The sequence below is a fragment of the Chelon labrosus genome, assembly GCF_963514085.1.
Source record: "Chelon labrosus genome assembly, chromosome: 4".
Taxonomy (NCBI): Eukaryota; Metazoa; Chordata; class Actinopteri; order Mugiliformes; family Mugilidae; genus Chelon; species Chelon labrosus.
This window is the reverse complement of record NC_140340.1, coordinates 21,083,215-21,107,022: the sequence shown is the minus strand read 5'-3', so window position 1 is coordinate 21,107,022 and position 23,808 is coordinate 21,083,215. Positions and strand designations below refer to the sequence as shown.

Genomic DNA, 23,808 nt, shown 5'->3' with positions numbered 1-23,808 from the left:
TCTTCTTTTCAAACACTTGTTTCAACAACTTGTTTTTCTACCTCCATGTTTCTGTCCCTCCTGATTTTTACCCCTCGTGGAGCAAACGTGCTGAGAAAGAACAGAGAGAAACCAGCAGATCATGTGTTCACATAGTTATTAGGAGATCAGATTATCAGTAAAACTTCTATTGCATGTTTAGCTGTTCATTTCCTAATCTTGGTCGTAGGTCTAAGAACCTTTTGTGTTATTTTGCTTTGTCAATTGTCTCCACTTACCTCTCCAATTAATCTCCTCACGACCCCTCAGATGTACTTTCCGACACTTTGAAAGGCCCCACACCCAAGGTTTGGAAACCACAAACGTAACAAGACAATGTATCTTCACTCGGAGCGGCTACAACAGTAAAACTACAGTCATATAGAAGAACGATGGAGGTAGTTTAATGCCTATATTGGAGTATGTGTCACTGATACTGATACCACTGTCCTGAACTAAACCTGGAACCTGGTGTCAGGGCCATTTAGTCCATTTAGTTCAGGACAGTGGCAGTTTTTGTTAAGACAAAATGTCTCCTGTGAAAATGATCCCCTGACGTGACAGGTCCATCTGCATTTAGATATCATATAAAGTTTAGTTCATCAGTTAGTTTGTATTTACTGTGGCATGAATCCAGCCATATTTAATTTGTAATTTATGAACCGTCACTGGTCTTTGTGAGAAAAACCAAAAGACAAAAAAAGGCAAGACTTCATGTTTAATAATCCACGTTTATGTCATGTTCACTCATTCATCAAAAAAAAACCTTTCAAACCCTGAATGTTAATGTAATCAAACTAAACACGATGAAAGATACAGAGCAGTATCAAAACAACAGAAAAGCAAAAGAAGAAAAAAAAGCTCCTCCTTTCTCTCAAATAATAACAATAAGAATTAAATCTCTTCGCAGTTTTCAGTGCAACAAATAAATAAAATTTTTCATTGGTATCAAAATGGCCGCCATCTGCCCAAACAGGTGAGGGGAAGAAGAAACAATTCAACAATTGAATATTTATGGGTTGTTTCTCTTTCAAACTTAATTTCACATGTAAACCAGTTTATAGTAAGAATCTACACATAAATAAAAGTCTAATGTTGGCTTTTTGAATTTTCTTGGTGCCTACATAAACCAATTTATAAACCGAAACTCAAATCTGACTTCTTGTTATAGTAGAAAGCAAATTATTTAAAAATGTTTTGTCTTTTAATCACTTCCAATGCTGTTTAAGGCTTTTCTAAAGGTTGTGAATGAAGGCTGTGAAGGCAGAGATGTCCCAATGACTTCTGATTAAGGAGGAAGGTGAATTAAATGAAAATATAAAACAGTGATTTAATTCCACAATACACACGGTTTCTGTGCAGGGTTTGAGTAAGTAAAGGTCCAAAGCCAATTTAACCACCATGTTGAACTAATCGTATCATTCCCTGTTAGTATAAATCAACTGATCATCTACGTTGTGTTAAATCAGTATAGTATGATGATGAGTATGTAGTAAACACTGAACAGAGTTAGTGTGTAGTCTGGATCTGAGACATGCTGAGAGTCTAACGAAGGGTTTAAGTTGAGAAACTTTCTGGTGGAGAGATGAGCGTTAATATTGGAACCACGTCTGTATGTTGAATATAAAGAAGATGGTTAGCTTAGCTTAGCTTAAAGACTGGAAATGGGGGAAAACAGCCAGTCAAGCTCTGTTCCGCCTGCCAGCACGTCTAGAAATAAAAAAAATAAATCAACAAGAAATATCACGTCTATTTCCTGGGTGTAGTCACGTGTCTGACTATTTCTCAGTCACAGCATAGTTCCTATCTTTTAGCCGAGTTAACCACATTCTAGCTTCATACTTATCAGACAGACATCAGTTTTCTTCTTATCTCATGACCACCAGGAGAGCATATTTTCCAAAAACGTCAAACTATTACTTTAGTTTGATGATTCGCCTGATGTCCTGCATGCATATGGAGAGATTCACTTTAAATGTCAAGTCTCATTTGAACAATGACTTCATTAAACAATTGATTACATGCAGAAATAGAAGAAAATGGCGTATTCATTCGGAGGCTTCTACGGGTAAATATTAAACTTTAACTTGGTCCATATATTAATCAGTAATTAATTATCAGGAGTTTACTGATCCGAGTATCCAAACCTTGACCTCATTGCCAAATATCTCAGTTTTCAGGCAGTTCACCGTATAGGTTTTACAATTTATGTACCTTATAGAAGCCTGACTCTGAGAACTGGTTAATTAAAGAACAAGATGTGGGTGTAAAGGAAATGGTTGGCCAGTCTTGAGAAACAGAACGCTCTTCTGCTGATTTCTCACCACAAAGGAAACAGGTTTTAACACAAATGTAATAATGTGAATTTGAAACGTTACAGAACAACGTGGGCGGGGAAGCTGGGCCCCAGGAACTATCAAAACAGTAGTATCTCACATTTCTCCACATTTTTATAACAAAAAGGAGCAAAGATTCAACATAAAAGCCCACCCCAGATGGACATTCCCCTTTTGTGCAAGAGTTGGTGCTTCAAAATAAAAGCTGAGGGACAAAAAGGGTAAAAAATCTTCAAAATAAAAGTCACCCGTGCAGGTGTAAGTTCCAGGTGGAGGCTTCGAAATAAGAGCAGCCCAGACGAGAAGGAGCCACGTGTCAACATCCCACATCTGTCATGTAGTATGGTTTGCATATGACCGAGCACACTTCCTGCATGTGTGCTTTTGATCTGTCCGAGGACCAGGGAGTCTCTCCTCAGTTTGTCTTTGTTCTCTCTGAGGACAAAGGAGACCTCGAGCAGTTTTCTTCCTCCCCCGCAGAGATGTGTTTTATTTAAGCACCAACGTGGCCTCAGAGCCGTCCTTCCTCTTCAGATACAGTCCGTAGGCGAGGTGGTGTTCTCTCCTCAGGAAAGCGTAGAAATAATCCGACACCAGCAGGATCTGAGGGGAGAGAAATCACACCCTCATCACATGATACGTTTTTCAAACCAACCACATTTTGTTGACTTGTTGACTATCCTACCTGTGCCACGTTGAACAGCAGAGTTATGGCGTAATAGAAGTTGGAGTTGGCGCTGCCGGAGTAGATCCAGAGGTGCCAGAGGACGGGGAACAGAGCCGAACAGGCCAGCAGGACGCAGGACACCAGGAAGATGTTCCTCAAGACTGAACGAGACATAAAAACCTTATTAAACCAAAACCTCAGGTCCAAAACTCATCTCAACTTATCGTAGTGTTTCATGGATCATTTAATTGCACTGGGTTTTATCATTGTTAAGTAGTCTTTATATTTCTCACAGATAATGAATAATTTAAAAGGCCTATAATCAATATTTTTACATTAGCAACAGCTCTATATAGCGTTTTAGAGTCACTTAGCTCACGGTTGGCTATTGTCTGAATCTCAACACTCTTATCGATTTCAAATATGGACACAGCAGCAGCTTAGTTTTGGTAAGAAGCCTCTAGATAAAAGTTTAATTTAAGAAATTAATTAAGAAACACTTCATCAATCTGACATAAAGAGGCGGCCAAAATATTAGAAACACCTCCTCAACAATAAACTTAAACTCGGCTCTTTGAAACTTCCTGTGAGTAGAAATCATGAAAGATGTGTTGCACCAGACTGAAATGTTCCTAATAATGTGTCCAGTCGGCGAACATGCATTTTTTGACGTATACACTCACATCTGTGCAGGTGGCTCCAGACAGGGAGGAAGGCCAGGTAGAGAGCGATGTCCCCCACCGTGGGGTAAGACTTAAAGATGGAGATCACCGCTAGCTGCATGAACATCAAAAACACTGGATGCTCCCTGCGGCACAAACACAAACACGCTGGGGTTAACAAAGTGAACTGAGTTTGAGAAAGAACAGAGAACAAGGTTTAATTTAGAGGGAGGACTTGCTTCAGCTTGATGGACAGAGGGATGGTGTAGAAGAAGACATTGATCTGGAAGACGCAGAGGAAGAAGAGGCGGAAGTGTTCGAACATCTCGGCGAAGAAATACCAGAAGAGGCCGATGTTTGGGGTGAGGTCAGGAACTGAGAGACTGGAGGGAGAGAAAAACACCTTCAGATGTCATTTTATTATCATTATAATTAATTTAATTATCAGGGAACTGAGACCACGATTTGTGCTAAGAGTGACTTCAACAGTAAAACATAAAATGTTATACAGTGCCCTCTGGTGGAGAGAAGATAGGTTAACGTTTTCATTTGAAGATGGAGAAGTTGTTCCTGTTGTGACGAATTCCCAGTGCTTCAAAGAGAAAAGCTGTGAGCGTATAATTACAAAGGCAAGAAGCACCATCCTGCTTCATGGATTTCAAGTGCTGTTCTGTGCAGCAGACACTTGTTAAAACCTCTCCACTCACATGAAGCCGTAGACAGAAGGAAGGTAGTCCCAGGAGCTGAGCAGGAAAAATGAGAGACCGATGAGGACAAACAGGCTGCCGAGGTACATGAAGAGATACTGCACGACAAACCACCAGAAGCTGGCGCGCCGAAAATTCACCGGGATGTACTGACGCTGGAGGAGAAACATAAACATGCAGAAGGATTAAAATTAAGAAAATGAAAAAAAATTCAAGAAATTCTACTTTTAAATGTTTTAAAATAAGGTCGTCAAGATGTAGTGAGAAGGGATTTCAAACAGTGGGAAGAAAAAAATAAATAAAGGCAGTTGCTACATTTACATGGATTCTACACTTCCTCTAATAAGTTTTCAATCAGATTAGGAGGGGTGGTGTAAGCCTTTGATAAATTAACACTTGATCTGCTGGTTTTTCCACTGGCTGGAATAAATCTGTGTGGATTCATACTGAACTGAGGAATGAGCTAAAATTCCTCTAAGCCAGTGTCGGCAACTGATCAGCAGTTACCAGAAACGTTTAGTTCCTGTTCTTGCTGCACAAGGGGGTCACACCAGATACTGAAAATAAGGGTTCACTTACTTTTGAAACTCAGAGTTTTGCACACATTATTAATTTAATTAAATGCACAAGTATAATATTCTTGCATCATTTGTTTGATTGGGTTCTCTTTGTCTACTTTGAGTCATTTTTATGCAGAAATGCAGAAAATTTTGAGGGGCGCAAAATCTTTAGCAGCAGTGTATCTAATCAGATGATTTCTTTTAGCGTCTATCATAGACTGTAGAAAAGCGGACACCATGACAGCTCCTCAAAAGTGAAGCCATAGCTAGTAGAGCTCCCCCTGGTTTCCAGCTGCAGTATAGGTCATAAGCTCCACCTCCTCATGTTAGTGGATGGGACTTGAGCCAAACTAAAACACTGTCAAATGAATTTTTCCAAAGACGGTTTCTGTCATTTTAGGTAGTTAATATAATTCTGATGTATGTTCAAGTGTTCATTTTTCTGATGAGTTTAGTTTTAGTTGGAGGAGGTGGAGAAGCATCTTCCATTTTTTCTACACTCTATGGCATCCATGTAAACAGTTACCTTGGAGTCTCTGATCAGAATGATTGATCAGACTGGAGAAATATTGTCCTTGTAAACGTAGCCAGTGAACCAATGCATCCATGCACAACATACCTGCATCAAGTACAGCATTGCCGGAGCGCACAGAGTAAGAGGATAGATGGACTGATAAGTGGCCAAGCACAGAAATATGGCACTCAGCAAAACATTTCCTGAAACACAAACAAAAAGTTACTCAAAGACAATCAAAACACCACCAATAAGCAAACTGTCTGAAATCTACTTTTTATTATGTGCTACTGAAGTGATTACTAAATGTAATATTTCAGTAATCCTTTAAGTTAATTTCTTTTTTAAACAAACTGGATAAAAGTTTTAGCAGAACAACAGACGGCAGTCTAGTTCTGTTCAGATAGCAATAAGAGGCAGTACTCTACCTTTAATCGTAGTGAGGATAAAGAGGCTGATGACGGCGTTGTTCAGGCCGCAGGTCGATTTGGCAACACAAGACAAGATGGTGAACGGGTTCAACAGATAACTGTGAGACAAGAATGATTAAGTTTTAAGCTTTAAGTGGCTCCAATACAAACCAGCTCACTACGTTCATCTTTATTCACAGTGTATGGACTGAACACCCTCTGACTGATGATACTTACAACATGGCCACTTTCAGGGGGATGTAATACATTTCGCTGGGGCTTCTGATGAGCTCCAGACAGTCCAGAGGGTAGCGGTCTGCCTCTAAGGCAAACTTCTGCTTTCTGAACTGAAACAACATCAAAGGCATCACAGCACTGTTACTACAAACACCCTAACAGACATACGGAGACATTTAGGGTCATTTGACTTGCGGAATTTTCACAAAAGTCCTGAAAGTAGGCAAACAGAACTCAAACAGATGAAACAGAAATATTGTACTTTTACATTTATTTGTTCAGGAAAACAAATCATTTGTTCATATCTGTGAATTGCAAAAGTAAGCGAACCCTTGATTTCAGTATCTGGTCTGACCCCCTTGTGCAGCATGAACAGGATCTAAACATTTAAGGTAACTGTAACCGTCTACAGCAGCTTAGATGAAGCTTAGTCCATTCATCAGTACAAAACCACTTCAGTTCTGAGATGAAGGTGGGTTTCCTCACATTTTCTTTTATAATTCGCTGGAATAATTCAGAACTCATTGGCTATCGATGGTGACAAGCCATCCTGGTCCACATGCAAAACAACAGGCCCAAACAAGTCATTACCACCCCCATATTTCATGGACGGGATGAAGTTCTGATGCTGGAATGAAGTATTGTTTCATCTCCAAATATGACGCCTCTCATTTAAACCTAAGTATTCTCCTTTGGTCTCATCGGTCCACAAAACATTTCACCAATAGTCTTCTGGCTTGTCCACTTGACGCTGATCAAACTGCAGATGGACAGAAAAGTTCTTTTGGGAGAGCCGTGTCTTTGTTTTTGCTGCTCTGCTATGTACACCATGGTCGTTCAGTGTTCTCCTGATGGTGGATTCATGAACATTAGCCAATGTCTGTTTGTCTAGTTTCAGGACTGGTGTGAAAATCCCCTTAATCATTTTTATGCAGAAATCTTGAAAATTCTGAAGAGTGCAAAAACTTTTAAGTGGCACCGTAGAACACATTTTTATATCATTACCCACTGAACAAAGATAACACATGATAATAGTGAATTTACCATTTTCTCAGTACATTTTGGCATTTTCTTACCACTTGTTTATTGTAGTCCTTTACCGCCATGTAGAGAGCCACAGCAGTGATCACATCCGCCAACTGAACAAACAGAAAAGGTTTAGACTTCTTCCTCAAAAATATTTAGACCAAAAAATATGACTTTTTTTATATGCTTAAATAAATGCATGAAGCTTTTTGTTTGGTCTTCCCTACTCACCATAAATGTGATTTCTGCAAAGTCCACCAGAAAGTGAAAGAGGTAAATGATGAGAGGAGTCTGAGGAGAAAAAAAAAGAGAAGGGCATCAGAGCAGAAACACACACATGAAAAGAGACAGTAAAACACACTCCGGGTCAAATTAATGTTTTCAGATAATCTGGCTAAAACTGGCTCTGATAAAGCAGTGAGAACCAGAAACACTTTTGCCTGTAGAAAATCTCCAACTTGATTATTTCCAGGTTTATACACTGCCTGGCCAAAAAATAAGTCTATTTAATAAGATTTAACTAAGCAAATAGGTACGAGCCTCCTATTGGATAATTACTGCATGGTGATTATGTTTCAGATGGCAACAAGTTATTTAACCCCAACTGATACAATCCGTAGCTTCTCATTTCTTAAACAACCATGTCGAAAGACACATCCTGGGGTTGTGGAAAAGATGTTAGTTTGTTTGAGAAGGGTCAAATCATTGGCATGCAACAAGCAGAGAAAACATCTAAGGAGAAACTTGCAGAAACTACTAAAATTGGGTTAAGAACTGTCCAACACATTATTAAAAACTGGAAGGATAGTGGGGAACCATTGTCTTTGAGGAAGAAATGTGGTCAGAAAAAAAATCCTGATTGATCATGATCGGTGATCACTTAAACGTTTGGTGAAATCAAATTGAAGAAAAACAACAGTAGAACTCAGGGCTATGTTTAATAGTGAAAATAAGAGCATTTCCACACGTACAATGTGAAGGGAACTTAAGGGATTGGGACTGAACAGCTGTGTAGCCTTAAGAAAACTACTAATCACTGAGGCTAACCAGAAAAAAAGGCTTCAATTTGCTAGGGAGCATAAAGATTGGACTCTGGAGCAATGGAAGAAGATCATGTGGTCTGATGAGTCCAGATTTACCCTGTTCCAGAGTGATGGGGGCATCAGGGTAAGAAGAGAGGCAGATGGAGTGATGCACCCATCATGCCTAGTGTCTACTGTACAAGCCTGTGGGGGCAGTGCTATGATCTGGGGTTGCTGCAGTTGCTCAGGTCTAGGTTCAGCAACATTATGTGTCCAAAGAATGAGGTCAGCTGACTACCTGAATATACTGAATGACCAGGTTATTCCATCAATGGAGTTTTTCTTCCCTGATGTTCACGGGCATATTCCAAGATGACAATGCCAGGATTCATGGAGCTCAAATTGTGAAAGAGTGGTTCAGGGAGCATGAGACATCATTTTAACACATGGATTGGCCACCACAGAGTCCAGACCTTAACCCCATTGAGGATCTTTATGATGTGCTAGAGAAGACTTTGTGCAGTGGTCAGACTCTCCCATCATCAATACAAGATCTTGGTGAAACATTAATGCAACACTGGATGGAAATAAATCTTGTGACACTGTAGAAGCTTATCGAAACAATGCCACAGTGAATGTGTGTTGTAATCAAAGCTAAAGGCGAAATAATAGAGTGTGAACCATTTTATTTTTGGTGGCGACTTTTTTTGGGCCAGTCAGTGTATGAAAATAAAGAAACTTTTAAGGAACCCCACTGTATGTGTGTGTGTGTGTTTATCATCTCTCACCTCATGGAAAACATCTCCAGAGTACGGCGAAACTCCCAAATCAAGCAGAGCCAAACCTTCAACAACTGCAAACAAACAGCAGAAAGACGTGTCATCGTCCACATTTGTGATCATTGTGGATGGATTCTCTTAACAGTTTCAGCTTCAGGGCTTTAATAATGCAACTTCCTGTTACTGCTTTCTAATGAAGCCTATGAAGGGTTGCAGTGTTCCTATGTTATTCTCTTGTCCATGTGTTGTGCTACACATAAAAACCTCTTTTTGGCTTTTTGCAGTATTACATTTAGACATTAAAAACATTTTTTACATTTAAGAGCTCAAATGCACTTAATTATTAAAAACAGGAGTAGTACTAAAATAGACTGATGTACTTTGATGCTGTCAACGCCGACCTCACACACTAAGAAGGTGAGGACACATTATGATATTTATTGATTACAGCTCGGATGTCCAGTCCGCTGCTCTACACACTCTTCATCTGTGAATGTGTGGCGTCACAGACCAGCACTAGCATCGTAAAGATCACATCCGACACCAGTCATTGGACTGATCACTGGGGGGAGTGGAGACATCGTATTACCATTTTGCACAACTTGCACAACACACTGTTGCACTATTTGCACAACATATTGTCTCTATCTATTTACTCACATTCTTACTATCTTCATACTTAATTCTGACTGTGCTTAATTCTGACTTAGGGACAGGGATGATGCAGGATGTCTTCCACTGCAGGAGGACCCTCCAAAGGTGTAGGCTCAAGTTAAATACATGCTGAAGGGGTTCCCCTATAGCTCATAAGCACAGGCTGTGAGTAATCGTGGGGGCACTCCATCTGGGCCAGCTGCTTTTCTGGGATGGAGCCTCCTTATCTGTTCACCTGAGCCGGAAGGTGGGGAAGTCTGTCCATCTGTCTATCTACATTTTTGCTGGATATTGGTAGATTACTCAGTTTACTTTATCGTGCTGTTGGAGAACCGACACTTCTCTTGAGAAAACGGAACAAGAAATCCTGTTTTCCCTTTTCATTCATTCATTCATTCATTCATTCATTCATTCATCTTCTATACCCGCTTAATCCTGTTAAGGGTCGCGGGGGTCTGCTGGAGCCTATCCCAGCTGTCATCGGGCGAGAGGCGGGGTACGCCCTAGACAGGTCTCCAGTCCATCGCAGGGCTAACACAGAGAGACAGACAACCATTCACACTCACACCTACGGCCAATTTAGAATCACCAATGAAACTAATGAGCATGTCTTTGGATGGTGGGAGGAAGCTGGAGTACCTGGAGAGAACCCACGCAGACACAGGGAGAACTGTTTTCCCATTATTATAACAAAATGAGTTAAAAACTGATTTTATCCATTATAGGTTGTTGGTGAGAGGTCAGACTGGTTAGAGAGGACAGAAAGGCTACAGTATCTCAGAGAACGTCTTTACAGCTGAGCGGAGAAGCAGCTCAGACTCACGACAACCTGGAGGTTGATGAACTCTTAACAGAAGAAGACCAGAAGTCTGAGGCTGCAGCAGTGGACAGAGGCTCACCCACACTGGACGGTTTAAGATGGACAAACGCAGCCCCGTATGATGAATCTACATTGCTTTTAGGAAATTTGAGACCTTACATTTGCAAAGCCTCATTTCTTCAGAATGAAGAAGATCTGTGAGCACATCTGTCGTAATAAATCAGCAGCTTCAGTTTAGATGAATCAGATTCAGTGACAGGCAGTAATTTACATCTGAGTGGACTCATTTGGATGGGAACGTTTTACTCAGGTTTTATTAAGGTTGATCTATAACCCAAAGCAATCTCATTTTAGGACGTATTTAATATCCTCGTTGTCATTTTAAAGACGACTTTTACAGTAAAATGCAGTACATCCACCTTTGTGACATGTTTTTAAGGCAGGGTTTAACAAAACTATGATACAAATCCTTTTTAAACTCCACAGCGCAATTGACATAGTAGTAATTATGCAATCTAGTTTAATCTGATTTAAAATAATTAATTTAAAAGGGTGGAGGGACATTTGATCTAGTTATTCGAGCAGAAATGACAGTGCTGGTACTAATAGGTCATTGGCGGTAAAGCTTATTTTTCTGATTGTTGACTAAAACCTCTGAATTAGAGGTTCAGATTTTTCTTCGCAAAACCAGTTTGACGTTACCGACTTCATTCTGGGTTAACAGCCGAGGTGAATGAGCAGGACTGGAGGGAAGCCGAGCGGCGGTTTAGCGACAACAACGGGGCTCGGAACAGCTGCCGGACCCCGGCTTACCTCTCTTCCAGGCGGTGATCGGAGACACCACCTCCACCCGCTCGGCGATCAGGTCCGCTAAACTGGATCTGAAGAGAGCCGCACGGATTGTAACAGCTACAATCAAAAGTAGAGTCAAGGGAGCCGCCATCTTGACAAGGAAGCTGTGTCTCTCGCTCTCTCCGCCCTGCACGGGGCATGACGGGAAATGTTGTTGTAGGAAACCCCAAAACGGAAGCATAAATAAATAATAATAAATAATAATAAAACACGTTAATATCTATATTAACAGTAGTAATAGCAATATCAGTACATGCATTATTATGAGTATTATTTCAAAATATCAACACGAAAACAAACAAATGGTAAATGATTTTATTAACTAAAAGTTATTATTGAAAATAATAATGATACAAAAAGATTTTAATAGTATCTGTAACCTTTTGACTTTGTAATAAAATATGATTGCCCCAAATGTCAGTCGAGGTTGTTCTGGAACATTTTTAATGACAAATCATTTTTTACTTTATTTTAATTAGAATATGTTCTGGAAGGACACATTTTATGAAGAGGAAGAGTTATTGAGTAGCTACATAACGAGATAAGAACACATTCTTTGTTTGAAATGTACGAGATGATGAAAGATTTTAATATTTGTTTGATTTTAATTGTAGGAAATTGAGTGACTCAGAAGTAAACTCTGGGCAGCCAAGACCTTCCAGGATATATATATAGATATATCTATATATATCTATATATATATAGATATATATAGATATATATATATGCACTTTATTCATGTAGCTGCTAAATACTGGAAATGTATGTACATATACAACTACCCCCCCCCCCCCCCTCTAAGTTTACCAGTCTATATTTTTATTCAGTCTATATTTTTATTTTTATTTTTATTTTATTTCTCTATCGGTGTACATTACACTTATATTGCTTACCTTGTGTGCAAACTACTGTTTACTGTAGTACTTATATTTTTTTACTACTGGCTGCAGGTACAACAATACATTTCACTGTGCATTGTACTATGTATAACTGTGCATGTGACAAATAAAACCTATCTATCTATCTATATATATATATATATAACCATGAGGGAAATTAATTGTGTTTTAAATATGATAAATAAGCACAATGTACCTCTTTTATTCCCCCTATGTCTTCATGATTTTTCACTTACTAATATACATCAACGGGCATGTATTTTTTGCTGGCTACTGGTAGAATACTCATTTTACATTGCAATCTTCAGTACTGTGAGAGAACGCGTCTTAAAAGACGGAACAAGTAAACCCGTTCATGTTTCCCGCCGGAGGCTCTTTATGTGTTGGATCAAAACAAAACCGATAAAGCTATGTAAAGCTAGAAATAGTAAACTACCAGTTTCCTACTAAACATACTTTGCCTTTATTAAAACTAAATGTGCTACGAGTTAAAAACTCAGCAAATTCATCATTATCTTAGATACAGTTAGTAGGATTCATTATCATCATTTAATAGCTTCTATGATGGCTTTTAAGCTGAAGCTGCGCTTATTTTTTTTCTTATTTATTTTCTTCAAAAGGTAGCTTACATTTGTGTTTATTTATTTATTTATTTATTTAAACATAATATAATAATAATTATTATAGCTCATTTTCATTTGTTAAATGTATTTATATTGTATTCTTTGTACTGTAAGTTTTAAAGCGTATTTGCTAAAAAAGAAAAAAAGTTATTTATTGGTTTCGTTTCTGTTTTGTTTTTAAAGTCGAGTCTGTTCTCATGCTTTTACTTTGAAATCCGGAGACAAGAAGTGGCTGCTGTTGCTAGGGAACTTGACGCTGTAAAGCTTCTGTCAAACATTTCGTTTTCATTTCACTGCTGGAAACTCGGCCGATGTCGATAGAGTAAAGAAATATGGCGGGTTTGGAGGTGTTGTACACCTGTGTCGCAGGTAGCATCAGCTGCCCACAGGATGCCGTGGTGTGTTTCGTTCACTGGGAGATGATAAAGAATGGTTACCGGTGTATCGGCTCCGGAGACGAGGTAAATTACTCTAGCTAACGTTAGCGTATTACGTTAACGCTGTAACTAATGATTATTAAACGAACATTGCACCGATACACCAGTTGTTTTTGTGAATGACTTATACCCCGAATTAAAATATGAGATTAAAGTATTCAGGGAATGTTTCGTTTCTGTTATTTGTATGTTATTAGCCTCTGTTATTTAAGTAAAAATTAAACTGACGTTTTTTCTAATGGATTTCTGAACTAGGCTAAGCTAACATTTAGATTAGCATTAGCTTCATAAATGAGCATTTGCTCCTGTGTGTGACGCACGCTATCTTGTGGACATTAACAGTTTATCAAAGGTGTTTTTAATAGTTAAAAGTAGATGTCTTGTTTGAACCTGCAGCCTTTTTAAAATAGAGACTTGACGAGCTGTAAAATCTGTCATGTCACCTTTAGCTGGCTAACCAAATCAATCAAACTCAAACCCCACAAGATCTGTTATCATGATGCACTCTCATTGTCCTTACGTCTTCTCTTCGTTTCTCTGTTATTGTTCGCAGCCTCGCAGCAGTGACAAGAAGTCAGAGCTGCTGCCTTCTGACTGGAACAGCAGTAAGGAGTTGTACAGTCTACGTTATAAAGCCGGTGACTCTGAGACACAGATGCTGCTCAAAGCCATCGCTGTCGACTCCACCTTGATCTTCAACCTGATGGTAAGCACAGGGAATATGTCTGCGAAGGTTCTCAGCCACCCAGGACACGGTAGACACAAAAGCAAAGCGTTTCATCCAGGTCTGCAGTTCTGAATGACTGGTGGGGAGTTGGGGTTTAAATAGTAACAACTGTGGTTGCTGTCCACCTGAAACTCACATGGCTAGGGTCTGTTAAGGACCAGATACTCAGGTGGATTTGGAGGAATCCATCTTATGAACAGGGGAGGTGGACTGAGATGTAATTTGTCATCAGTTTACAATACCGTTTTAACAACTGTCCCCAAAAAGTTTCAACCCCATTCACACCTTGAGTTTGAAGTCTCTGGACATCAGTGGGTCTTTGGAGTACCATTCATTGGGGTGAAAAGTCAGGACCATAATAAAGTCCTCCCATGACAGCTAATTGTCAGGTCCCGGATTGGATTAAACATCTTCAAGAAAACTCAACAAGTGTCCAAACAATTGTGGTCACTTGTTCAGGAAGTTCATGAATTAATCTGGTTTCACTGTAAGATTTGATCAGATTTCACATTACCCTGCAGAGCTTCCATTACAATCTGTTATTTCTGTTAGAATCTTGATAAAATGAACAGATGTTAATGTTTTGTATATGTGTCTGTTTCTGTCTTTTTTTTCATGTACTGTATGTGTATGTGAAGAACTCCAGCACTCAGCAGGTGACAGACTTGACGGTGAACATTAGCGATCATGTGGATGCCGACCAGCTGCACACGTTCGACAGGTTTGTGTGTGATTTCTTCATAATGGTTCAGGGGCTCATTTTAACGACCTCAGTGGAAAAACAACAGTATTCATTTATGGGTAATGAAGAGCTCGGGTCAAAACCAAACATTTAAACAAAATGATCTCTTACAAATAGCAAATAAAAGACCTGACGACCACCAATAAAGCTCAGACTCATGTTGTCTGTCTGTTAAAAAACAGGTTGCATTATTATTTATTTAATGGATCATCATAATAGATCAATATATTCATTTGATTAATGACCAAATATTTGCAGAATTTCTACACCTTTAAAAAAAAAAAAAAAAAAAAAACAATTAACCAGCTTTTAGAACGAAATTAAGTTGTAAAGTGAAGTTAAGCGTCGTCTCTTCTCTGCAGCGTCTTCAAAGACACTGACAGTTTGTCAGAGAAGGTGAAGACTCAGCTGCTGCCCTCCCAGGACAGACCAAAAGGACAGAGGGGAGAGAGGAAGAGTCGGAGGGAGGAGGAAGAGGAGGAGCAGAGAAGAAGAGGGGAGGACAGCGACCCCCTCCGCATGCCCAGCAGACATCCTCACCATGGGACACAGCCTCGCTGGTTTGTAATTATACAAAACATTACTCCAAAAAGAGTAAAACAAAAGTTCACTCACATTTGTCCAATCAGCCATAACATTATGACAGGTGAAGAGACTAACACTTGATCATCTACTTCTCATGGCTCCTGACAGTGGGTGGGATATATCAGGCAGCAAGCTGAACATTTTACCTTCAAAGCTGACGTTAGAAGCAGGAAAAATATGAAAGTGGAAGAATTTAAGAGGCTTTGACGAGGACCAAACTGTGATGGCTATATGACTGAAAATGGAGAGACTGAAAAAACAGAGAAGTGGTGACATGATCGTTGATGGACATGTGGTCTGATGCATCAGACGAGGTACTGTGGCTCAAACTGCTGAAAAAAGTTGATGCTGGTTCTGATAGAAAGGAGTCAGAGCACACGGTGGATCACAGTTTGTTTAGTTTGGGGCTGTGTAGCTGTGGACCAGTCAGGGTGTCCATGCTGAGCCCTGTCCGCTGACGAAAGCTCTACGATGGACGCATCAGAACTGGACCACGGAAAAATGGAAGAAGAAGGTGATCTGGTCTGATACGTCATGTAACGCATGGCACCAGGGTGCACTATAGGGAGAAGACAAACTGGTGGAGACAGTGTGGTGGTTTGTCTACCCTTGTCATGGAAACAGTATTCACAGTTCCCTGATGCCAGTGGCTTATTTCAGCAGGATAATGCTCCCTGCTATAAAGCAACGATGGTTCAGGATGGTTGGAGGAACACAACAACACATTTAAAGTTACAAACTGAAAAAAAAGACTGCAGGTCTAAAATAAAAAAAATATTATTTATTCATACAATCCACCGAGCGGCACGTACACTCCCTGCTTTGTCTGCTTCTAGGAAACTGCAGTGCAGGACAGAAGTGAAAACCAGGACACGCCTGTTGTCTCCCAGCGATAGACAGAAACAGACAGGATGAGGGTTAACTGCAGGCTTTCAATTTTTTAGAATCTCTTTAAACTACTGGAATAAATCCAATGCCTAAAATTGTCTTCTTTATTAAATTTAGAAACAGTTTTAAGTAGAAGAAGTAATGCTGTCAATTAACATATTAATCTGAGTCTTGGCATTTTAGCGTAGTATCCATTAGGGTTTGGCATCGCTATTGGTTTCCTGAATCTATTCGTCTTCGATTCAGTATCAATTCATTTTATGATTTTTAAGTTTCAAAACGGCCTGTATTTGAAAAATAGATTAGTGGATTTAATAGATCGATGTCGGGTCTTTTCGAAGGAAGATCGATTTGAATTGTAATTTTTTTTTTTTTTAAACCCAGGTCTAGTATCCATTGTTTTATTTTGGATTAAATGTGCTGAAGGCTTGGGATTTGTTCTGGTTTCTCCCACGTGGTGTGCATTATTGTGCACAAAATATTTTCACATTAAATGATAACAAATCAGTTAATAAAAGTGCCTTAGACAAGTGTTTACCATCTGAAGAACTGTAACGATAAACCAGTAAATTAACCAGCCTGAGATTTTATGGCATGAAACCTTGTTATTAATATTTATGTCATTTTGGTATTTACTACGCATACACTCTCCCAAGTTGGCTGAGCTCTGGCCTCATTTACTCTCTGCTGCAGTCGACTAACAGCTGCTCTGTCTAGACTTTCAACAAGCCACAAACTCACCACATCCAGAGGTGTGTGTGTGTGTGTGTGTGTGTGTGTGTGTGTGTGTGTGTGTGTGTGTGTGTGTGTGTGTGTGTGTGTGTGTGTGTGTGTGTGTCTTTTTTATTATGTTGTGGGGCTCGATTTTTCATGGAGTACTACCCATTTTTCTTGGCCCTGTGATTTTCTGAGGGTTTAAACCTGGTAAAACTTGGTTAGGGTTTGGGTTAGGGAGTGACTTTCACTTTTGGCTCTCTTTTGAAAACTGCCTCTAGTCTCGTTAGCAGCTACTTCTGCTTTGCTTAGTTAGGCTAGTTGGCTTTTAGAACAACTTGACAAAAAATGAGGCTGCATTTTTAGTTTGACATGACAGACTCAGTTACTTGTTGATTACTACTGTTTTCTTTCAATTTAAATTTTTTTTTAAACACAGGAATTACAAAAAACCAACTGATGTCTCTTTCTTTCACAAAAGAGGGAGCTGCAGGATGCATTCACTCTGCTTTCACTCCTCATCAGCCTCTCCCACTCCTCCTCCTCCTCCTCCTCCCGTTGTCCTCTTTCCCCGTCCTCCTAGTCGTGACCCAATCAGATGCGATGCGAGGTGATGTCAGCACTTTATCAACCTCGCTGCTGTCACCTCCTTGTCCCCAGAGGAACGGAGAAAGGGGGGAGGAGATAAGGACGAGAAGCCAGTGACAGATGGGGAGAAAGTAAACCAAATAATGTGAGAGGAGGGTTGGATAAGAGAGAGAGAAAATAAGAAAAGGGTGAACGAGGGAGTGGAAGAGACAAGGAATAAGGGATGAGAATGCAAAAACGGAAAGTGTGGCGGTCAGGAAAGACGAGAGAGGACAGGGATGATCCAGAAGAAAACAGTAAAGACAAATGTAATCACAGAAGAGCTCTACCTGTGGTATTCTTCAACGCCTGCCCCTGTAATTCACTGAATAATTAGAATTACTAATTAGATAACAGGTAATGTGTGGCGAATCGTCTTAAAGAAACCTCAAACATCTCCAGTTTCCTTTGTTTTAGGTCTGTCTACATCCACACAACTAACAGTTGCATTGTTTGGGCCTGTTTTGAGTCTTCTGAGTCAGTTTTTGGGCGTCCTTCTAAATGTGGCTGTAGCTCTTTGTGGTTGCTTTGCCTTTTTAGGTGGTTTTGTGTCTCTTTGATTGTTTTCCTGTTGTTTTGTCAGTTGTCTCTTCTCTGAACTTGTGGGAGACATTTTATACAGAGATTCTGTACGATGACTTGTTGGACCTCTGGGCCTGTGTCTATCACTTCACGTCACTTTAATTGATTATTTTTGGGAAGAATTGATCAGCTGTCACCAGCATCCAACTACCATGTTGACCCCGACTTGCTCTGCTGACCGACAGAAAGAAATAAGACACGAGAGGAGAGCCTGGCATGACATTTGGAAGACAGACAAAAAAGACAGTACTGTCCTGATGACCTTTCTAGAGTCTAGACCAACTTTAGTCAGTCATTCAACAAGTCAGCCAACCAGTGAGATGGTAATTCACTCATTCCTTCATCCAGTCAATCAGACAGAAAGGAGAGTAAGGCAGCAACGGACAATCTGTTGATCAAGCAAGACATTTCTGAACAATAAAGACAGAAAATATTGACAAAAAGATTGGTTTCCCAAGCAGACATCTGTGAAGTGCTTGCTTTGTCTATGCAACAGACCAAAATCTTAAAATGATGAGATAAAGGTAGATTACAATACGTTAATAGTGTCCTTAGAAACTATTACAGGAGTGTTTCATTCAAGGCCTATTTCCATAACTCATAACACAGCATCATGGGTTCAACTTGAAGTTCATGTTAGCATGTAGGGAATTCAATTGTCATCAGATACCTAGACTGTGGCAGACCTAGCATGGATGCAAGACCAAGGCTTTATGCGGTGATGGACAGATGAGTCATACATGTCATCTCAGCAGCGAACTGATTTTGTTTACAATTAAATGGCTCTGATTGGTTGGAAGATTATCCAATTGATGCAGACGGTTTTTTTCTCTGTATCTGTTAAAAAAACAATGCCACATTATGAAATCCAGATGTTACCAGACTATGATTACCCTCAAGAATTGAGTCTGGCTACATCAGGCTATTAAATAATTAAATAAAGTATTTAATATATATTTGTAGGCTTCATTCTTTCACTGCTTTGTGAGTCAGCATGACAGGAAACCAAACTGCTGTTAGTAAAAGGTTTAAAATGTTATTCCAAAATAACATCGATTTGAATTTTACACCTATGTGCTTGTGTTTCAGGCCGGATCCCATGGTTCCTCCGTTCGCAGCTGGAGGAGCAGATCTGGATCCCTTCGGGTGAGTCCTTCTCCTCACTCACAACAAATCCTTCACCTATTTTTTTGGGGAATCTGACATATATTTTAGCATCGCTCTAGTTTTGTTCTAATCTGGGATTTGTGGAGTGAAGGTCGGTCCACATAATGACTGACAGACAGCAGTGGATTACTGGCGCTTATCCGAACTCCCTCTGCCAGCTGAATGTCAAATTTTAACTTCAGATATCAGAGGCAGCAGATGTTTAATCTGAACATACACATTTTTCATACACAGGTTTTGTATTGAAATACCCTGCATAGTGGTAGTGGATCAAAACTTTAATTGTATTTTGCAGGTTTCCTTGAAATTGTGTTCAAAATGTTCTCTATTTATGTCAGTTTTTAGTATTTAGTTTTACACTATTATTTAGATTTTTGTCATTATTGTGAACAGTGTTCACAGTGTTGAAACAACACCAGAGTGTATTTGCTCTTTCCAAGATGCACTGAATGTGCTACAAAGCTTGTGCTTTTTAATTACCCCCCTGGTGTACCAGGAGTTCTCACGAGCAGTCAGACAACAAAAGAGGTCAACCTGTGCAACATTAGGTTACATAGAAAAATCCCAGTTAAATACCTAAAACTTCCACTAATATGAAATAAATGTATGCAGATAAGATGTTAATCTTTTAAATAATCACTTTTAATTAAGTTTGAAAAATACACAAAAACATTCATAACAAATAGCAACGTATCAGGCATAATACAGACTGCATCATGACATGTATTTTAAATGACCATATGTACTACTATAACATAACGTTTAAAGTTTGAAGTCATTGAAGGTGCTTCAGAAAAGTAAATATTCATATTGAAATATCAGTACCAACATAAATGATATTCTTAATGTTACCTTTCAAAATTATTTCCCTGAAAAAAAAAAAAATAGTAATAGCCATTTTGGAAATGGCTGCCAAAAGCTACTGGATGGATTAATCCACTAGGGGGCAGATGACAAGTATCATTATTGTTTACAACAGTTTTTCTTTAGGTAAAGAAAAAAATGATACACTTGACGGTATAGGGTTAAAGTACTAAACAAGTTTTTGGCAGGAAACAGTCACCTCTATCTGGCAACACTGACTGAGACACACTTGGAGACATTTGGTCTTTAAAGGTGCTCTATAAAGTTACATACATTTTCCTCTTCATGTACTATGAGCTGGACAATACCCTCCAAACTGAGTGGGTCTTATCTTGAGAGACTTTGTTGAAAATTTGCCAAAATGTCAACATCATAGCATAGCATTTTTGAGCCATATTTCACTGACTTAAATGTATTAAAACTGAGATGTAGGAAAAAAAATACAGATTTCCTTTTCTTAAATCCCTCCTCTTCTCCTCCCTCTCCTCAGATCCCGTGGTGGTGGAGGGATGATAGTCGACCCATTAAGGCAGGGGTATCCTCGCTCTGGCTTTGACCCGTCTAGCGGCATACCAGACATCCTGCCTCCTGGAGCTGTCCCCCCGGGAGCTCGCTTCGACCCGTTTGGGCCCATCGGACGCCACAGACCAGGGTGAGACACTGAACCGCTCCCACTCTGTATGAATAAAGTCACTGACATCTCCATCGTGAGGCCAAGAGAATACCACTGAAATACTGTGAAATGCTTAATAAATCTCTGTGTTCTCATCACCAGGCCAGAATGAGACCTAAAAAAACGTAAAGCAAAAATTACTTTTCAACAGCATTCTACCCAATCTGATGTAAAATCAATAAAAAGAAGGCAGGATCGATTTTAATATCATATGGCCTTCATATGGTGTCATGTTTACCGTGTTCACGATAAGTTCCATAAAAATGAAGTCCATTTTTGGTATTTATGTTTGTGATAAGGTCTGAGTTCATTAGATGTGATGTGTTTTCTACCATTACTTTCGGAGATGGTAGATGGTTAATACATTTTGTCATTTTATAATATGTCTAACATTATATTGACATTCCCAATTAGGGAAATATGTCTATTAGTGTGGAAGATATCAGTGCAGCACAGTGTTTACTGAAGAAGCCCAAACCAAAACATCAAGTGTGACCAGTAACTCAAAAATGACAAAATCCCAAAAGAAGAAGACTTTGCTCTCTGTTACTTCTTCTCCTGATAACCACCATGGTGTCTAACGCTCCTCATCCAAAATAAATAGTCAAAGTTCCACACGCAGATGTCCACAAGTTGAAGCACTATTTATTTAAATGAATAAATTAATACAACATTCAGAAGTTCATATTTTAACTGGGAATTAAGATTGCAAAGATGAACTAAAGATTGAACGAAGCAACGCAGGAGCTGCCTTGGACTTGAGGATATGAGGTCAAAGAAGAAAAGAAAGAAAAGTACTCAGCGGTAACTCCAGAGCAGGTGCTAATGGAGATGCTAATAGGAAGGTTTCAAAACCATCTCCAAAGAGTTTGGAACCTACAAATCCACAGTCAGACAGATTGTGAGCAAATGGAGATTTAGAGTGGTCTACCAACAAAGATCACTACAAAAGCATGTTGCATAATAGTCTTAGAGGATACAAGTGAACCCAGAGTAACTTCTAAGCAACTATAGGCCTTTGGCTACATTAAGAAAAATGTCAGTATAATGAAAAACATGATGACCGTACTTTGTCTTTTATGTTTTTTAGGCCAGATCCAGACCACATGCCTCCACCCGGCTACGACGACATGTTCATGTAGGGTCCACAAGTGTTTCCTGCTTTTCTATTTCCTGATTGCTTCCTGCCAATAGTTGCCGTCTTCACCTACCTGAGGGTTTGGTTTCATCTAGTTTAGTGGCCCTCAAGTTTTGATTTTCTTCAGTGTTATGAGAAGGAGGGTTCCTCTTGGGATTGTTCATTTCATTCATCGTTTTTAAAAAAAATAAATAAAATGCCATCAAACCAGCTGGAGAGGAAAAGATGATGTGCTTACTAATAATACCTGAATATTTGTGAGCTTTATTATTTTTCAGACATTGTGAGGTGGTGAGGTGAAGTTAGGACTCGCTGCAGGGTTGGAAGGTTGCTGTGTAGCTGCTCACTCACAAACAAACCAAATGTAAAAGTGAAAACCCATCGTCTCTCTAACAAAATAAAGAGTAGCCATCTGTTCAGATTCCTACCATCGCCATTGAACTGCATCCTAAAATCAAGATTTATTCATTTATGAATTTCTTTTTTGTAATTCTGTTGTGGATGTATTAAAAAGCTTAACATATAGTTCTTTAAGCTTGTTTTTGTTTGGATTGTTGTTGATTGAAACAACATGGTTGATTAATTGGTTCATGCCAGAATAAAAACCTGACTTTAGATTTTGGTGTGTGTTATTTTTGTTGCTGGGTTTCTCTGGAAAGTGCAGCTGAATAAAACCAGTGATCCATGTGACACTTTCACTTTCCCCTCTAACCATTCATTAGTCCAAAAACTGTCCTCAGAAATCCCTTACTTTTTAGTTTTAGTTTCTGTCTCGTTCAGCTCAACAAGCTGCTATTCATCTTGCTGGCAGGCCACAAACAGACATCTCATCAATTCTCGTTATCCGTCGAGGGTGTGACGGGAGGTAAATATAGCAGCGGGCACCATGGGTAGTTGATGATCTGGTCCTTCTCGGGTGCTTGTTAAAAGAGGAAAGAAATGGTGAGACAACAGGAAGTTCATTCATTCATCTTCTGTAACCACTTATTTCTGTGAAGGGTCGCAGGGAGGTGTCTTCAGGTGAGAAGCGGGGTACACCCTGAACAGGTCTCCAGTCTATCACAGGGCTAACACAGAGAGACAGACAACCATTCACACTCACACCTACGGCCAATTTAGAATCACCAATTAACCTAACGAGCGTGTCCTTGAACGGTGTTAGGAAGCCGGAGTACCCGGAGAGAACCCACGCAGACACAGGGAGAACATGCAAACTCCACACAGAAAGGCCCAGTCGTCCCGATCAAGATCTGATCCCAATCATTTAATATTGGCAGATCCCAGTCCTGAGCCAATCTTAAATAAACAAAATTTCCTCCTCTGGTGATTCATAAAGGCTTTTCATCTCTTCCTTGTATTCACCTACATGTGACTGGATTCAGTGCAATAAATAGTTCTGTCAAAGTTAATGTAATGTGTAGCTACAGGAGATGGTAGTTTGTACCTTTACTCCAGAAAACCTGTGTTCTCTACTCTAGAAATGTTCTGGTCATCCAACGCCTTACACTCCCTAACCCTCCCTGGAATAATTTTCTCCTTGATGTTATCTCTAGGAAACTTTTCTTTTAAACGCAGTGTTCAGTGTTTGTTGTTGTTGTTGTTTCGGTGCAGCCTTTGTCTGAGTGGACATGACGTATTCAGTTTTGTGATTTTTTTTTTGAAGGTGTTGAATCAAGTTGGTAGTTCAAACATCCACACTGAACAATTTACAAACTGCTGTCCGACTGTTAGTGATTGTCACATGGTGGTTCTTCTTCTTCTTCTGGGATTTTTGGCAGCTTTCGACCAATCGACATGCCTAGTCCGAAGCTTTATCTATGGCAAACTTTGGGTGGTGACTGAAAGAATGGCCTCGCGGATTCAATGAGCTAAAGTGAG

The 23,808-nt window shown here is 39.6% G+C and overlaps 2 protein-coding genes across 2 annotated transcripts; one reads left to right on the top strand and one right to left on the bottom strand.

Moving 5' to 3' along the window:
* Positions 1 to 718: 718 nt before the first annotated feature.
* Positions 719 to 11,364, bottom strand: pigu (phosphatidylinositol glycan anchor biosynthesis, class U). Its single transcript, XM_084542129.1, has 12 exons — positions 11,226 to 11,364; positions 8,948 to 9,012; positions 7,369 to 7,428; positions 7,188 to 7,250; positions 6,112 to 6,221; positions 5,893 to 5,993; positions 5,570 to 5,667; positions 4,391 to 4,545; positions 3,919 to 4,066; positions 3,705 to 3,825; positions 3,040 to 3,182; positions 719 to 2,957 (listed from the first exon to the last, which is right to left on the bottom strand). The coding sequence occupies exons 1-12, from the start codon at positions 11,353 to 11,355 to the stop codon at positions 2,844 to 2,846; spliced, it is 1,308 nt and encodes a 435-aa protein (XP_084398255.1). The 5' UTR covers positions 11,356 to 11,364; the 3' UTR covers positions 719 to 2,843.
* A 1,621-nt stretch (positions 11,365 to 12,985) lies between these two features.
* Positions 12,986 to 22,547, top strand: psmf1 (proteasome inhibitor subunit 1). Its single transcript, XM_084543305.1, has 7 exons — positions 12,986 to 13,247; positions 13,777 to 13,929; positions 14,589 to 14,671; positions 15,055 to 15,252; positions 19,178 to 19,234; positions 20,610 to 20,771; positions 21,883 to 22,547. The coding sequence occupies exons 1-7, from the start codon at positions 13,119 to 13,121 to the stop codon at positions 21,932 to 21,934; spliced, it is 834 nt and encodes a 277-aa protein (XP_084399431.1). The 5' UTR covers positions 12,986 to 13,118; the 3' UTR covers positions 21,935 to 22,547.
* The last annotated feature ends 1,261 nt before the right edge of the window (positions 22,548 to 23,808 follow it).

What these genes read in the sequence shown, in the direction of transcription:
- pigu (XM_084542129.1), bottom strand. Translation starts at nt 11,355, where the DNA reads ATGGCGGCTCCCTTGACTCTACTTTTGATTGTAGCTGTTACAATCCGT. An exon ending in CAATGCTGTACTTGATGCAG is followed by an intron (nt 4,546 to 5,569) that starts GTATGTTGTGCA and finishes TTTCTCCTCCAG; the next exon opens with CGTCAGTACATCCCGGTGAA. An exon ending in TGCTGTTCAACGTGGCACAG is followed by an intron (nt 2,958 to 3,039) that starts GTAGGATAGTCA and finishes CTCTCCCCTCAG; the next exon opens with ATCCTGCTGGTGTCGGATTA.
- psmf1 (XM_084543305.1), top strand. Translation starts at nt 13,119, where the DNA reads ATGGCGGGTTTGGAGGTGTTGTACACCTGTGTCGCAGGTAGCATCAGC. An exon ending in CAGCTGCACACGTTCGACAG is followed by an intron (nt 14,672 to 15,054) that starts GTTTGTGTGTGA and finishes TCTTCTCTGCAG; the next exon opens with CGTCTTCAAAGACACTGACA. An exon ending in CATGGGACACAGCCTCGCTG is followed by an intron (nt 15,253 to 19,177) that starts GTTTGTAATTAT and finishes CTTGTGTTTCAG; the next exon opens with GCCGGATCCCATGGTTCCTC.